Here is a 15,385-nt window from a genome sequence, read left to right as displayed (position 1 = left end):
CCAAACCATCAGCACATGCTGATGAGGCCCTTGGAGACTTCTCCTCCCAAGGAGAGGTCTTGCAGCAGGCACTGAGCACTGCCATGTCATTGCACCTCAGGCACCCCTAGGCAGGACGGACCACCAGTGGAAATCACAGGTGGGAAGAGAAACCAGCACAGGGTCATAAGTGCCAGCTCACTCACCCCTCGCCATTTCATCTGCCTAATGAAACCAGCTCTTCTTTCCATGCCAGAAGAGCTCAAGCCATGCTAGGACCTGGTCTGTTTAGTAAGAGAAACCTTGCTAGGGAGCATCTACATCATAGTGCACAGACACTTGAGCAGACTTTAAATCCAGCCAGCAAGGGTATTGGAAAAAGTTTAGCCAGAGCAGCCAGAGCTCCTTAGCTGAGGCTCAGCCACCGGAGGAGTCATTGTTCCTGGTATCCCCGGGGGGTGACACTCAGCAGTTAATGCTGCTCCTCCGTTCTGCTCTTTTCCCAGCATTAGAGAGCCAAAAGCAAGAGTGCTTAAATGCAGCACCTACCTGCTCCTCAACCAGAGCCCTCCTCTGCGATTCAAAACCTTGCTTTTAGGCCAATTTATTAGCTGGGCTCTGCTATAATGAAAGCAGGCAGAAAACACTTTGCTGGGCACTGTGTTTAGATCTTTCCCCTTTCTGCACCCAGGCAAAAGCTTTATCTTTCAAAGAGAAAAGGGAAAAAAAAAGGAATGGGAATGGCACTCTCACACAGACACACTCTCCCTTCCTCCTCCTCCCAGAACAGCCGCAGCCTGGTGCCAAGACGTTCACCTGGGATGTGAGGGAGGCCACGGTCAGCCGACGAGTGCAGAAATGGCAGTGACAGTAAACCATGCCCAGTGAAGAATGGGAGATATTACAAGGATGATAGTAAATATCTAAATGAGCCTCTGAGGAGAGAAAACAAACCAAACCATGAAATGTTCAGCAGCAGCACCATCAGCATCCAAGGGCAAGGTCTCTAACCTCTCTGCCGGGCTGTCGGGCTCAATAAAACGGACGAGAGGTGGGGAAGACAGGGTTTCGGTAGCAAAGATGCCTCCCTGGAGCTGAAGTCCGAAGCCATTCAATGGGTCTCCCCTGAGCACCACCTCTGTTGTCTCCGTGTGGACTATCTGCCCACCAGGACCCACTGTGCTGGAGGCCAGCGACACTGAGAGAAGGAGAGAGGCAGAAGGTCAGGGTAGCCACGGTCAGCGTAGCAGGTCTGGTCACAGACCTCAGCCTGGTGGTGGTGAGGACAGTGACCGAGGATGAGGGAAGCACTGACAGTGCTGAGATGAGCGGTCCTATCCTGGCTAACAGTCAACAATAAGGACAGCAAGGCAAGAATGCACACCCCGTGCAACCCAGCCCCAGCCCACCACCACTCTTACGTGAGCTCTTGTGCTCCTTCTTCTTCTGCCTCCTCCTCAGCATGGTTGTGCGGGGGCTCATGGGGTGGGAGCTGCGAGGTAGTGTGTTCGAGTTCTGGCAGGGGAAGCCCTGCGCAGTCATGGTGGGAGACGAGAAGTTGGCAGCCACCAGAGCTGGGGAAATACAGAGCGTGTTAAGGATGTGTGCAGAGAAGTGCGGCAGCGGGTTCATCTAATGGGTGTTCATCAAACGCTTAATGTGTTTGGACTAGCTCCTTCTTCCCAGCTCCAGGGCTCAAGATTGAGGTGAGAACCTTGTCCTGGGCTTGCAGCTCCAGGAGAGCTGTGAGAGTGAGCTTGGGCTCAAGATGGACATTGCTGTCTGGTGTGCAGTGACTCCAGTGCCTGGGCTGCCTGTCACTGCAGCATCCAGGCCACCAGGTGAGAAGTGCATCATGGATGCAGGACAGCCAACAGCAGGTTGGCACGATGGCACTAACAGACCTTAAATACATAGAAAGAGAAACCACAGCTTGAACTTGAGCTGCTGGGCAGCTGGGCTGCCCTGTTTGCTTCCCAACACACAGCGTAACATTTCCTCCTTATCTTACTGTCATAAGACAAGAAACCTGGGGCTGAACAGAGCCTGCTTCCTGCAAGAGGTGGGCTTACAGACAGAGTTTGAAGCAGCTGTAATCCTGCTGCTAACATGTTGTGTGGCACCAGGGCTGAGCTGGATGCGTTGACGTATCACGTTCCTACATGCCACCAGAACTGCCCTCCTTGTCCCACAGCAACTCATTTTTGCCCTTGCCGTATGAAACGTGGCACTGGGGTACGCGGTTAGAAGATGGGAGCATGGGTCTGCCCAGCACACCGCTCTCACTTCAGTTACCAGATCTGCACATGCTGGGCTGCAGATACTGATTTTGCACCTCAGCACTGGACCTGTGAAAACAGTCCCAGCTGACCAAGGAGGAAACGAGTGACACTTGTGGCTATGGAGTTGGGTATTACGAAAATGAAGGGGAACAACATGAATGAACACGCGCAGGGATGGGGGCAATGCCATGTGCTGGGGTTACATTTGCAGTAATCCTGTCCAGACGTCTGGTTCCACGTGGGCGTCTTACAGTGCCCGGGGTGGTGGGTGTGACAGTAGTTGACACAGGGGTCCCAGCAATGGTGGTGGTCGCTCTTCTGCACCTTGACTGATGGCACCCAGGGGAGCAGAATTCACCACAGGCAGGGAGAAGTGAGAGAAAGAAAAGGTAAGAAGCGTAAGCCAGGAGATTGTAGAAAAGAGCCTCATACCAGCTCTGAACAAGTCAGGACCCAGCCACAGTGCATCAAGCACCAGCAGCAAAAACGCATCCCCACGTAACCTCATGACGCTTGATGCAAAGTGGCAGATATCCACCCCTTCCCCATAAAAAATTCCACATCCTGAGCCAACGGCTTGACTAAGCCATGCTGGCAGCACACAGATGTCATTACCATTTGCAGTCTGTTGTGCGACATGCAGAAGCTCCCTCCAGCCACAAATTTCCCACAGAGGCCATCAGCATTATCCAACAGCACTGGGGAAACCTCCTTGTGCTGTTTCCCACCTTGCTGCTGGAGCTGCCCTCCCGGGGACAAGGCTCAACACCTTCCGCACATGCCAAGGGCTGCTTTGAGCACTTTGCTTGGCTTCAGCATTTGGTTGTTTAGTGGCTGCTCTTGGCCAGGAATCCATCGCAGGGTGCACATATGGATGAAAGAGAGGAGTAGTGGAGGGCCACCTCCAGCTCACCAGAACAAAAGGGACTGTATACACCACTGCTTAAAGGCAATTACAGAGGGCCACCGACACAGGAAGAGGTGCCAACGCTGCGGCAAACAGTAAACTAAAGCATGGCACCAACATGTCAGACTCTATTCAAGGCCACACAACTGCTTTAGCTTCAACCCTAACCCCAGCCCAGCACATGTTGGCAGAAATCTGTTGCAGCATGACATTCACCATCTGGAAATCCCTTGTCCCAGGAACTGTGGCTTTGTGACATCAGGTCACGATGCCACAGATCTCCTCTGGAGTGCCTCAAATATCCTCCCAGGCACAGGTCCTTTGCCTGTTCTCACTGACGCTCCTTTTGCCCCTGGGCAGCCCAGGGTCTGTTTGGTTTTCCTTGCCCAGCAGCACTGGATTTTCTCTCCCAAATCTCTGCACCATGCTGTCTGGATCTATTTTCTTCCAAGAGGAATTGCTGGCTAACGAGCAAGATTGCAAGTGCCTCTTTTATTCAGCTAAGCATGAACGGCATCCCACAGTGGAGCATCACTGGAGCCACGAGTTATCCCAGAGCTCTTAACTTTGCAACCACTTGCACTGACTGGCAACCACCTTTCCAGGATGAGATCTCCTCCAGGCTCTGTGTCCTCCAAGTAGGCAGAAACGCTGCCAGCGCTGGTACTACCAGAGCTTTCTGAAGGTGCAAACCTGGGACAGGGACCCAGTTTATTTAGTGAGTCCACCCAGAGATCTCATCTAAAGGTCATCTGTTAGTACCTTTAACAGTGGAAATCCATTTTGTGTGCATGCATCACAGGCATCAAATCATTCAGGTCAGGTTTTCCAACCAATATAGTGATTATATTTAGTCTTTGCTAAACATTTAGTGAGTTTAGCACTTAGTCTATCAAGCTCTTAAAAAATACACTTTCAGCTCCGGGGTTTCTACTTTGTGGATTCAAAAGTAAATTCAGAGCCAGGCAGCTTTTAAAAACAAAAATCAAATTAATAAATGTAGCTATATCTAGACAAAAAGGAAAGTTCTTAATAAAATTACACACTTTGAACATGAGGGACAGAGCTTATAGGCATATATACAAAATCATTTAATCCCTTTATAGTAATTAAAACTCTCCCATTTGTCTATAAATTCTTAGCTCATATCTGAAAACAGAAGAAAGTGCCTTTGAAACTCAGCTGTCAGTGCATTGGGGAAGAGATGAGGTTTTGGACAATTCTATGATAAAAACCTACAACAGCCTTCCCCAAGCTTTTGCACATCATCCCTGCCTGAGGAAACCCATCCATCCCAGCACCGCTCCTGGGCACCATTCGCTCCTGTTGATCTTGTGAGCAGAGCGTAATCCTCCCACAAATGCCCCCAGCACCACAGAGAAAGCAAACTCAGTTTGATAAATCCCGTGCTTCAGCATTAGACTGTACTTTTGCATGGCAGCTGCAGCTTCAGATCCCCCTCCACCTCCTCAATAACTGGATTTTGATTGCGTGAAAAGCCACATTTAAAAAATATAATGACAAGCCCCATGCAGGCACACACTGAAAGAACTCAGTAATGCAAGTGCTGAACATGGATGCGTCTGCACGGTCTCCTCTCCTTGGCTGCTTTCCAGACCACTCTCTTGCCAACCACGACAGTTTGCTTTTACATGGCCCATTTTTCCTTACTGCTCCTGTTTGTTTCCCTAAACTCAGAAAAAGCAGCCTGTGGAGTTGGCACTTGGTGTCTGCAGCAGAAAGCAGCGTCTCTCCCAGATCCAAACGCAGTTTGTCAACTTTGGTCTGGCTCCTCGGCTGCTCACCATGGGCTGCACAGTGCCGTGGCTGGTTGCACCACTGAGGAGCACTGCTTTGTGAGCTGCTCCTCTTGCCCAAAGCACTCTCCTTCCTGTCCCCACCACCCCCCTTTTCCAATCCCCATCAGCACTGGCGAAGGTTCAAGCCCAAGCACTGGTCTCCAACCCCACACCTCTGCCTCCTAACAGCCATGTAGATGAGCAGCATCCTTCCCTATTATCCTTCATGTGTTAAAGAGTTTAATCAAAAGTGGGAACAATTGTTATATCCCTTATTTTTCATATTCATGTGTTGCAATTATTGTCCCAAGTTTGTGTTCTGTATTTCTGCCACAGCAAACTGATCTGATGTATGGAGGTTTGGGTAAAAATGCTCTGAACACACCGAGCTCTCCTTCCACAGATCCTCCTTCTCCTGAGCTGCTGCTGAATGCATATATTCTGAAAGGAGATTAGGACCAGGGCACTAATGGAAGGACGAGAATCGTTCATTTTAACAGCCATCGAAAAAGGATTATAGCTTTCCATTTTTTCTTGGGCACAAAGGTCAAGTCATCCATCCCCTTTGTTAAAATGCTTTAATTCTGCACAAATTGGACTGGACATGCAAGAGATTTATTTCTAGACATGGAGATGTTATTAGATTTTGTTTCACCACATCATGTTAAAGAAGACAGCACAGATATTTTCTTCCTTTCCCCAAACCTAAAAGAGAATGGAAAGAAGAGCTGTGCCCAGGGCTACTCTGCACCAATATTATTAAAATGCATGTTCCTGAGGGACAAGTGATTGAAAATGGTTGCAAAAGGGGCTGGTACTGAACAGTCACGCCTGAAACACATGAATTACAAGACCACCAGTGCGGACTGTAACAAAGGCAAGAGTTGCAACAAATCTACCAGTACTGACACTGTGTTCACAATGAAGTTTATATGAGAGCCTGAGTCAGCCTCTCACGTGGAAGGAGAAACTAAAGGTAGGCAACAAGGATGCTCATCAGGGTGAATTCCTAATGATGTTTACAAGCATTTGGGGCTTGATTTCACTGGAGATAGAATTTTTTTCCCAGTATTTCTTTGGTGGGGGGTGGTGGAAAGCAGCAGCTACGGATGCATTCACTCTACCCCTGGCTCCTCAGACACAGCGGCCATTCAAACAGGCTGGTCCAGAAGATGAACACTTCTGTTACAGCTTTGTTTCCTAAGGAAGTCCAGCAGGATCCTGCCTAGCTACTGACATGTCCTTTACAAAACCTTACCAGGCATCAGCAAATGAAAACTGAGCTTGGAAATACGTTTACCACCACCAAGGTTGTTTTCCTCCCTCTCCATTAAAGTCTCTTATCTGAGGTACTAAGGAAGCGGCTTGCACAGCACTCAGCACTGCAAAATCCTGGGATTCCCAGCTCCAATTTCCCCATTCAAGCACAGATGTTACCTTTTTTTCCTATTCACATCCTTGAAGAATGTCATCTAATCACATGCACTTCATCAAAACATCATTTTTTTTTTTCCTCCACAGATGTCTCTCTTTGGAGTCTGTTGCCAGCATTCAAAAACAGCAAGAAGCCCAGTAGGGACCTCAAGTGAGTTTTGAGGGCAACCGACAGTGTTTGCACGGAGGACACACCTGTTTCTGGAGGCTTCAAAGGCAGCCTGCTTTGGTGAACAGGTAATATCTCCAGCTTGACATTTTCCGAAGTGGCAGCTAAAAGCTGAGTTGCTTCTAATAAGGAGCAGTGCTCTGTACTCGTACCATCAATGGAGAGAATATGGTCACCAACATGCAACGCGCCACATCTGCAAAGGAAACAGCAAGAGAGGTAATTATACACATGGCCAAAATCCATGTCCTTACAGTTGGGAACAGAAACATACAAAATCCAACTATAAATTGTTGTGTGAATTCATGTGAATTTTTTTTCATATCTCATTTTTTTTTACTTCCAATTTGAACCTTAGGTTCAAGCGTTGCCCAAAACACCAACTAAGACAGTTCATGCTTGAGTCAGTGCTGCTGGTGGCTTGGGAAAGATCTTTTTAATAGTGCCCACTCATAGCTAGTCTGGATGGCTGAGGGCTCAGCCAGCAGTGTAGCTAAGTCGTACAAGCCAACAGTTCAGCTCAGCAACACGACTAACCACAGCTAGGGCTGCATCACAGTCTGTCTTTCTGCATCCCCATGTAAAGGGTGACTAGCTGACTTGCCCATCAGGAAAAGGCTCTAGCCAGAAGTCTCCAGAATAGGCGTTTGCCATTCCACAGCTCCAGGGCAGTCAGATCTGAGGTTTTTAAAACAAGAGCTCAGCTTTCACATGCACTGAGTTACATTCATTCCCGGTGAGGAGTGTCCACTGGTGTTGGGTCAGATATTTTTAGCATGCTCAGTGCTAAGAACATGTGGACATGGCCATTTCAAGGTGAGGCAGGGAAGAATGGTATATAACTAACAAGGGGACAAAAAAGCAGCAAAGAAAGGAAAAGCAGAGCTAGGAGCAGCCTGTTCAGATCTGTACCTGTCCACCACGCTGGCTGGCTTGATCTTGTCGATGACAATGACCTGCTTGTTCCGGTGCATGGTTGTCATCAGTGTGATTCCTAGCGTAGACCCCGGAGTCTTTGCTATTTCAACTAGTAAAGGACCTGAAGCATTTGCTACAGTATCTGCAAAACAAGAGAGCATCTGAAGACACTTCTCATACAGCCTTTTCCATTTCTAAATGCAAGGGGTTGGCCAATAGTGCTGACTTGTCATGTGTATCAGCAAACCTGTAGTTCCGACATCCTACATTTTATATCACGCAGTAACTTAACAAAGAAGTAAACTCAAGAAGCAAAATTGCTTCTGCACAAAATATGTATGATAATGAAGTGAAGAAATATTACAACAATTCACACATGGAAACAACCCCCCTGCCTCTTTTCTTGGGGTTAAATAGCAAGATCGAGGAAGAGATTGCTCAAAGACTGTGCAGCAGTTACATCAACAGTATTAAAAGCACAAAAAAGGAAGATCAGAAAGACATTGCTGTTATAGGCTTCTTCCCAAACAAACAAAAAAAGGCACAAAGAAACAGGACCCCACTTTCTGAAGTACTCAGAAGTCTTGTATGCTTCAGCACCAGCTTTGAAATATCGCCTCAACTGCTCGTTTCAGCTCCTCCAGTGTGACAGTGGGAGCAGAGACACAGTGCTACCTACCTGCATGCTTACAAAAGCCTCCTCTCTCTCATCAGACAATACAGGGGTAACTCATGTTTAAAAGAGGCATTTCTGCAATAAGCTTAATAGATGCTGTAAGTGAGACTGTGAAACTCCTACGAAATTGCACCTGTTAGCATAAGCCTGCACCATACCTATTCATCTCTTCTGAGGAAGGGGGAGGAAAAAGAAAGCCTGTGTCTCTGGCTGATTAGACAGAAATGCCCTCCACCTTTATTATACACGTTTGCTTCCAGATTACCTAAAGCCATCGTAAAAAGGCTGGATTCACAAACATGTTATCACCACCACACAACCCACAACCAGCACCCCATGTGGAGTTTGATCCCCCCACAAGAGCACTTCACAGACACCCAGCCACCTGCTTCGAAGGAAAGGCCAGCAGAGCCCTCCGAGAGCCTGATGCCTCCTAAGCCCTTAATTATTCATAGTAAGGCTTTTCTCTTCCAAAGCTATGCTCCACTAAAAACGCTGATCCTACTTGGCTCCAAAACTTGATGCATGGCTCATTCTTGCTCTCTGATAAATGGGAGCATTGATGCAAATCTCGAAAGCTAAGCTGCAGCGAGGGCTTTCCTGAGATTTGTTGAAGATGCTGAGTCTCTGGAGACAGAAATTTCCCTTGGAAAGTTCACCTGGGGATCAGGCAGGGGATGTTCAGGCTTTGGTCTACTCGCAGTGCTCTTTTTCCCAGGGGAGGAAGGAGGAGGAATGAGCCATTTTAAAGGTTATGCAGGCTTCAAATAAAACACTGTTTATTCTCTGTTGAAAAGGACCACTGGGGAGACCTGCAGGCCCTAGCAAAAAGAACAGCCCCATTCAATCAAAAGATACACAAAGCACCCAGCTAAAGCTTGCAGAAGGTACACTTAAGCCTTCGTTAGCAAAGAAAGCACCAAGAGACTGAGGATCTCTTCCAACAGCAAACACCAGCTATATGTTGGTTTTGCAGCCCGTGTGTGTCCAGCACATAACCTTTGAAGAGGGACAGAAACTTGTATTTCTCCAGCTGAAGGGAAGGAGACAGGAAAAAAAAAAATACGGAAAAAGGCTTGCTGGAGTAGTAGACCTTTCTTTGCAAGGAAAATACCTACTCCTCTCGGTTTTACGCAGCATCCAAGCTTCTTGGCTTTGCCAAGTGTTTCCCAGGGTGGGTCTCAGCACAATGATGAGAGGAAAGGGCTTTGGGTACCTTCTCCCATGCCAGGACCTAGGTATCAATAAGACTGTAGGAAATCACAGTCCTGCCTCCAGCCCACGGTCCCTCCTCCCGCTGCACACAGCACGGGCCACCCTGCCATCCCCTTTAATTCTCATCTCCAGTGGCATAGATGAGAATTGCTCCAAATCCATTTTATAGAGGCATTTGTCGGGGAAATACCAGCCAAGCCTCTATTAATTATTCTAGGGAAAGATTTGGCACAAATCAAAGGTCAGGAGTCTGCAATTTAGCAATATTTGTGAGGCGTGATTAACACGGGGCTATTACATCCAAGCTAATTTAAAAAGAAACACGGAGAGGCCAGGGCAGACCATGCAATAACCTTACTGTAGGGAGTCAATTCGTGTTGCTGCTTTGGCACCACAAGGTGTTCTTGCACCATCACGCACAGCTGCAACCTCAGCCAGCATCTGTGGAAAAGGCATCCGCAGCTCTCCTGCGTTTCACAGCAAATCTTGCCTTACTTAAAGCAAGATCCTTTCTTGCAAGCCAAGAGACTCTAAGCAGTTGTTTTGGAGGCTCAGCATTCAGGAGATATTCAACTCAAATGCTGCTCAGCATGCACTGAGGGCCAAAAATCACACCGTTGCAGAACAAGCAACACTGATGCCAGTAACAGAGTTTAATATGGATACAGCAGCTTGCATCATTTCTCTAGGGTTTTGTTACCAAGGAACAGAAAAACCATGTATGCATACGCTACCTTGCATGGCTGGGCAGATTTTCCTGTAAGGGTTTGAAAGCATTTTCCAAGCAATGAATTGTGCTTCCCAGAGGAGGATGGTACCATTTTACAGATTGGGAAACTGAGGCACAGCTGTCACACAACTTGTCCAAAAATATATGCTTGTTTAGTGGATAGTCAGACAGGGTCCCAAAGACCCATTCCCCTTTGCTGGATGAATAATGTTACATCTCCTGACGTTGCCGGGGGGAAAGCACACATGCTCTCTTCATCCATCTTCAGAAACAATAGTTTTAGTAACCAAATAAACCCTTAAGCCCTCCACCTTTTTGAAGACATCAGCTCTTTTTAGGTGGCATTGACTAAATTAATAGGATAAATGAATTGGATAGAACCCTGTTAAATTTCAGTATCAGCAGCTCTGGCCTGAATCAGTCAACATCTGCCCCACAAACCTGCCCTGCATTTTTCCTTCCAAACCCAAATTCCAGCCATTTCAAAATGTTCAGGTGGAAATTCAGCAGCCACCAGGTGACTCACTACAGGTCTAATCAACCCTCTAACCTTCTCCACCAAAACAGAAAGAGGAAAGCCTACCAAAACTTGCTCAAGTACAGCGAATCCTATCGCTCTGTCCACCTGGTTGACCCCAGGACACAAAGGGCTGTGCAAAACCTGCTCACACCCACAAGCTTGAGGGGTACTCACCAATATCGTGATGGATACAAGGGAAACAGTCTGCTCCAGGCAGTCAGACACCCCAGTGCCGAAGGTACAGGAGAGCTGGTATCAGCAGCTCTGGCCTGAATCAGTCAACATCTGCCCCCCAAACCTGCCCTGCATTTTTCCTTCCAAACCCAAATTCCAGCCATTTCAAAATGTTCAGGTGGAAATTCAGCAGCCACCAGGTGACTCACTACAGGTCTAATCAACCCTCTAACCTTCTCCGCCAAAACAGAAAGAGGAAAGCCTACCAAAACTTGCTCAAGTACAGCGAATCCTATCGCTCTGTCCACCTGGTTGACCCCAGGACACAAAGGGCTGTGCAAAACCTGCTCACACCCACAAGCTTGAGGGGTACTCACCAATATCGTGATGGATACAAGGGAAACAGTCTGCTCCAGGCAGTCAGACACCCCAGTGCCGAAGGTACAGGAGAGCTGGTTACCCCATCACTCAAAGCTGGGGGTTGGCAGGTATTTTCTAAAAGATCATTCTCTCAGCAGCTTATTTTGGAGGAAATACTGTGGGGTTTTTTTCCCTTCTTGCACTAGGTTTCCTTGAGCCTCACCTGGCTTTGCTCACCTCCCTAAGGAGGGACGGCTCTTGTAACCAGGCTGGAAAGCGTTATGAGCACTTGCCCGGGGAATAAGTGAGGTGTGCTGGTAGGGATGATTTTTTCCCTGCTGTAATGCCTTTGGGGGAGAAAGGGGGGGGCAAGGGGCGGGAAGGAAAAAGAGACACACACCCCTTGAAAATACAAACAAAATAAACCAAAACCTCCTAGAAGAACCAAAGCAGGGAGCTGCCCCCTTCCTGACACAGCCCAACGGCTCGTGATCCTCTGGCTTCATGGGCGTGGAGGCATTTGACTTCATGGGCCGCTCTTCAGGCCCTACCCCCTGCCACCGCTCAGCAGACGCCAAGCGGTCACCCCTTTGTGGGACACTACCAGCCCTCTACTCCATCAGCAGAAGAGCCCCACAGGCCTATAAATCTTCAGCCTAAAAATGAATGGTTGGAGGGGCAGCCAGGGGAAGGCAGAGGAGAAGGACACAGAAAATCACTTTGCTCATTCGTCATCTCTGGCAGAGAGCTTCCCGCCTCCATGAGTCAACCCTAAAGGCTTGCAGCCCAGTGCCTCGTGTCATGGCACACACAGCTTATTTACAGAGTAACTATTCAAATGCCACCAGCTTCTGGCTGATCAGTTTATTTGTTGGTTTTTTACTTTCTTCCTCCCTTTTTTAAAATGCCCATAAGATAGAGTGTCACCGTGGGAAAGCATCTATTTATTGCAATGTTTATCTGGCAAAGGGCAGAGATTTTCCCAATGCCCAAGGGAGGTGCATGCCCAGTTTGCACTCCTTTTAAATGGAAATGGCAAATAAATTTAATTCCTTTGGTGGCCTTGAGAAATCTCAGCCAATTTGATTAAAAGCCTGCCGCGGCCACATCCTACACTGGCCTCCCTGGTGAAAGCCTGACAGCCAGGGGATGCTCAGTGGCGATGGCAAGCAGCTGCCACGTCCCTCGCACTGAGGGCAGGGCTGGTGCCATGCAGCTCATCCTCAGTGCACAATTTTCACTGAGAAACCACGCAGCCAGCTGGGGAACGCCGTGATTCGACACTCCCCCACAGCAGCCTTGGTCTCTCACCAAGGACAGATGCGGAAAACCAAATTTCCTTCCTCGAGGGTCAGCCCACTCCACCCCAGTGTGTACGGCTGCAGCAGAGAGTGAGCGCGATGTAAAAACCTCTGTTTTCCCTGGGGATGAACAGGCCAAGCCCCACTTGATGGTGGCGTCCCCAGCTCTTATAATGAATCAGCTGAACTGTGCAGCCACGTGTGCCCCCAGCCCTTTCACCAAGTTTCCAAAATGGGAATTAAGGGTGGTCCCTTCAGGCTAATAACATCTCCACACTACTTCCAGCACCTGCTCTTCCCTTCCCTCATCATCTTCCTGTGGCTGGTAAAGAGAATGTCTCTAATAGTTGTGATTTGGGGATGATGCACTCATCTCCCGTTGCAGTTATTAGCTGTTGCCTGGCAAAACTGTCTGCAGAGATTGTTTTAAGCTACACATTCTGCATCATCTTGCCTTAAAAGAAAGCAGGGAAAGTATATCCCTTTAGGGGGTTGGGGAGAAGCACTCTCTGTGCAGAAATTATCTAAGAAAGGGGCTGGTTTTACATCTTGGGAAGTATCTGGTTGTGGTCCACTGTACAGCAACACAAGATGGAGAATCACTGCATAAAACCCTGCCATCGCTCTGTGTTCACTCAACCCTAACAGTTTTAGGTGGAAGAGTTACTCAAGAAGAAATACCAAGACACCTTCATGGCTATTTTCGCTCCAAGTCAGGTTTTAAAACAATCAACTTTCTGCAACATAGGCACCAGGGGACTGTACAAACAACAAAACCCCAAAAAAGCCCGTTTCCCACGCAGCATTAATTGTTTGCTACTGTTCAGACTTGATAGCTCTGTGCAAAATCCCTCCTTAACTCCACCCGCCCCTTCCTCTTACTGACTGCTGTGGAGTTACCACAATCACAATCATACAGAAAGGTAGAAAATAGGGTTTGGGTAGTTTCCATTTTCCATCATTTAAGCATTTCCTCTTTTTCATGAATACCAGCCAATTTCTAAAGAGAAGCTGCTCCTGTAGCATGGCAGAAGCCAGGCAACGTGCAGGCAACTGCCAAGGCATCAGGTTTTCCTTCCAGCTCTCCCAGCGGAGTATGTGTCTGCATGGCACACGGCTACCCAGGTCCTGTCAGCCTCCTCCCCCAGGGGAGACCCAGTATGTCCACGCTTGTGGAGTTTCTGCCGAAAGGAAAGGGGAAGCCTGGGGGCAGGAGACTGAAAAGGAAGCAGAAAGCCCTCAGGGCTGGCACGAGGAGCTCCCTTATCCTGGTGCAACCCTCTTGCACATTGCACGGAGCGAGTTCTGGCGTTCTCAGCCCTCTTTCCTTGGGGGTGGCATGGTATTAAACTCTCTCAGCTGCAGATCCTTTTTATTTCCCTCCTCACTGACAAATGAGAAAACAACCCGATATCACCACGGACTCCTATTCCTCACTGGATCCTAGGCCCAGATGTGCTGGACTGGTTTGCATGATTTGCAGAAAAGACTCCAACCTAGGCCAGCCTGTGGCTCCAGTGGAGGCAGAAACCCCTCTGGAGACGTATATGCAACATCAAAATCTAACACACAGCTCAACAAGCTTCCAGAATCAACACAGCTTCGGACTCTGTGGTAACCTTAAACTCATTAACGATGCTCCCTGCAGTAACAGCTGTGTGTCACAAAGCCAGCTCAAAATGACTTTACAGTAGCTAATAATAAACCCTTTCCCAGGGCTTGAAACTGAAAATCAAATGGAAAAAAAACCACCAACCCTCCAAACCCTCAAACTTAATATCTACTGTGTAGAATACTTTTTAGAAATACCCATCCTCTGCCCTCCAGTAAATTCTGTCTTATTTGGGGTCAATCAGTTGATCACCCCTCATTTATTTCAGAAGCAGATCTGAACTAATGTTTCTAAGAAAGGGAATAGCTCCAGAATCAAGCAGGGTCAAAATTCAGAACTGAAGCCACAGCAAGTCTCTGCCTGCTTGCAGCTCACTCCCCTGCACGCATTTAATAGCAATATTTGCAGTGCTGGCAGAGTGCTCCAGCCCCCTTTAACTCCGACTTCTCCTATGCCCTCTTTGCCTACATTAAAAAAATCCCCTTCTTCCCCCTCCTCTAAAACCAGTCATCACTCCCATGGAGACACATCATTGGATAAGGGCATTTCAAATGCATTCAACTAAGCCGGCTTTGAACTCTACCCCCTACACCCACGTTGGCAGCGCACTGCTCGGCAATTTTTCCACTGAAACTGAGTATCCCAGTTACTGTGTCTAGTTTCACATACTTTCCAGGCAATCAGAGAAAACGCCACCACAACCATCTTGGCCTTACCCATGATGGTCACATCATACTCGATCTGGAAGAGTGCCTCCTGGCTGCACTGCCGCAGGATGTTGAGGGCGTCAGCGTGGGTCATGCTGTGCAGAGGGATCCCATCGACGCTCAGCAGCCTGTCCCCAATTTTCAAGGACCCTTCCCTGTAGGAAGCCACAGGCAAAAGGGTTTTTTGTATAAATGTATTTATTTATATTTAGATATATTTTCTATATATATTTATATATCTATCTATATTTTGTATATATCATATATTTATATATTTTGTGTGTGTATACTACATATCTGTGTGTATATATTAAAAAAAGCCAATTACTTTGATCTTGTAGGAATTGAACACTCCTTGGGACAATACTTTGGGTTATTTATAGTACCAGGCCAGTACTAAATTAGTCGCATGAGAACAGACAGACTGCCTCCTGCTTTCTAACACAGCATCAGCTCTTCATCTGCACAGGGTTAATTAAGTGGCTGCCTCTGGAAGAGGAGTTTCTGCTTATAACTATAACACTTACAGATAGGTCAGCCTATGAGCACGGGCCCCATCCCCCCCACCCCCCACAGGTCCCACACCACCTGTGTCGTTCCAC

The 15,385-nt window shown here is 47.8% G+C and overlaps 1 protein-coding gene across 1 annotated transcript in view; it reads right to left on the bottom strand.

Moving 5' to 3' along the window:
• The window catches only part of GRIP2 (glutamate receptor interacting protein 2), a 153,684-nt gene that overhangs the window by 37,858 nt on the left and 100,441 nt on the right, over positions 1 to 15,385 (bottom strand). The window contains exons 7-12 of the mRNA XM_009284545.2: positions 14,793 to 14,938; positions 7,483 to 7,630; positions 6,597 to 6,766; positions 2,465 to 2,590; positions 1,401 to 1,553; positions 991 to 1,177 (exon numbers count right to left, since the gene is read on the bottom strand). Coding sequence (XP_009282820.2) covers positions 991 to 1,177; positions 1,401 to 1,553; positions 2,465 to 2,590; positions 6,597 to 6,766; positions 7,483 to 7,630; positions 14,793 to 14,938 — 930 coding nt within the window. The remainder of the gene's footprint in view (positions 1 to 990; positions 1,178 to 1,400; positions 1,554 to 2,464; positions 2,591 to 6,596; positions 6,767 to 7,482; positions 7,631 to 14,792; positions 14,939 to 15,385) is intronic.

The sequence above is a fragment of the Aptenodytes forsteri genome, unplaced genomic scaffold, assembly GCF_000699145.1.
Source record: "Aptenodytes forsteri isolate BGI_AS27 unplaced genomic scaffold, ASM69914v1 Scaffold53, whole genome shotgun sequence".
Lineage (NCBI taxonomy): Eukaryota > Metazoa > Chordata > Aves > Sphenisciformes > Spheniscidae > Aptenodytes > Aptenodytes forsteri.
Note: the sequence above shows the minus strand (reverse complement) of the source record. Positions and strands in the feature narration are given on the sequence as shown.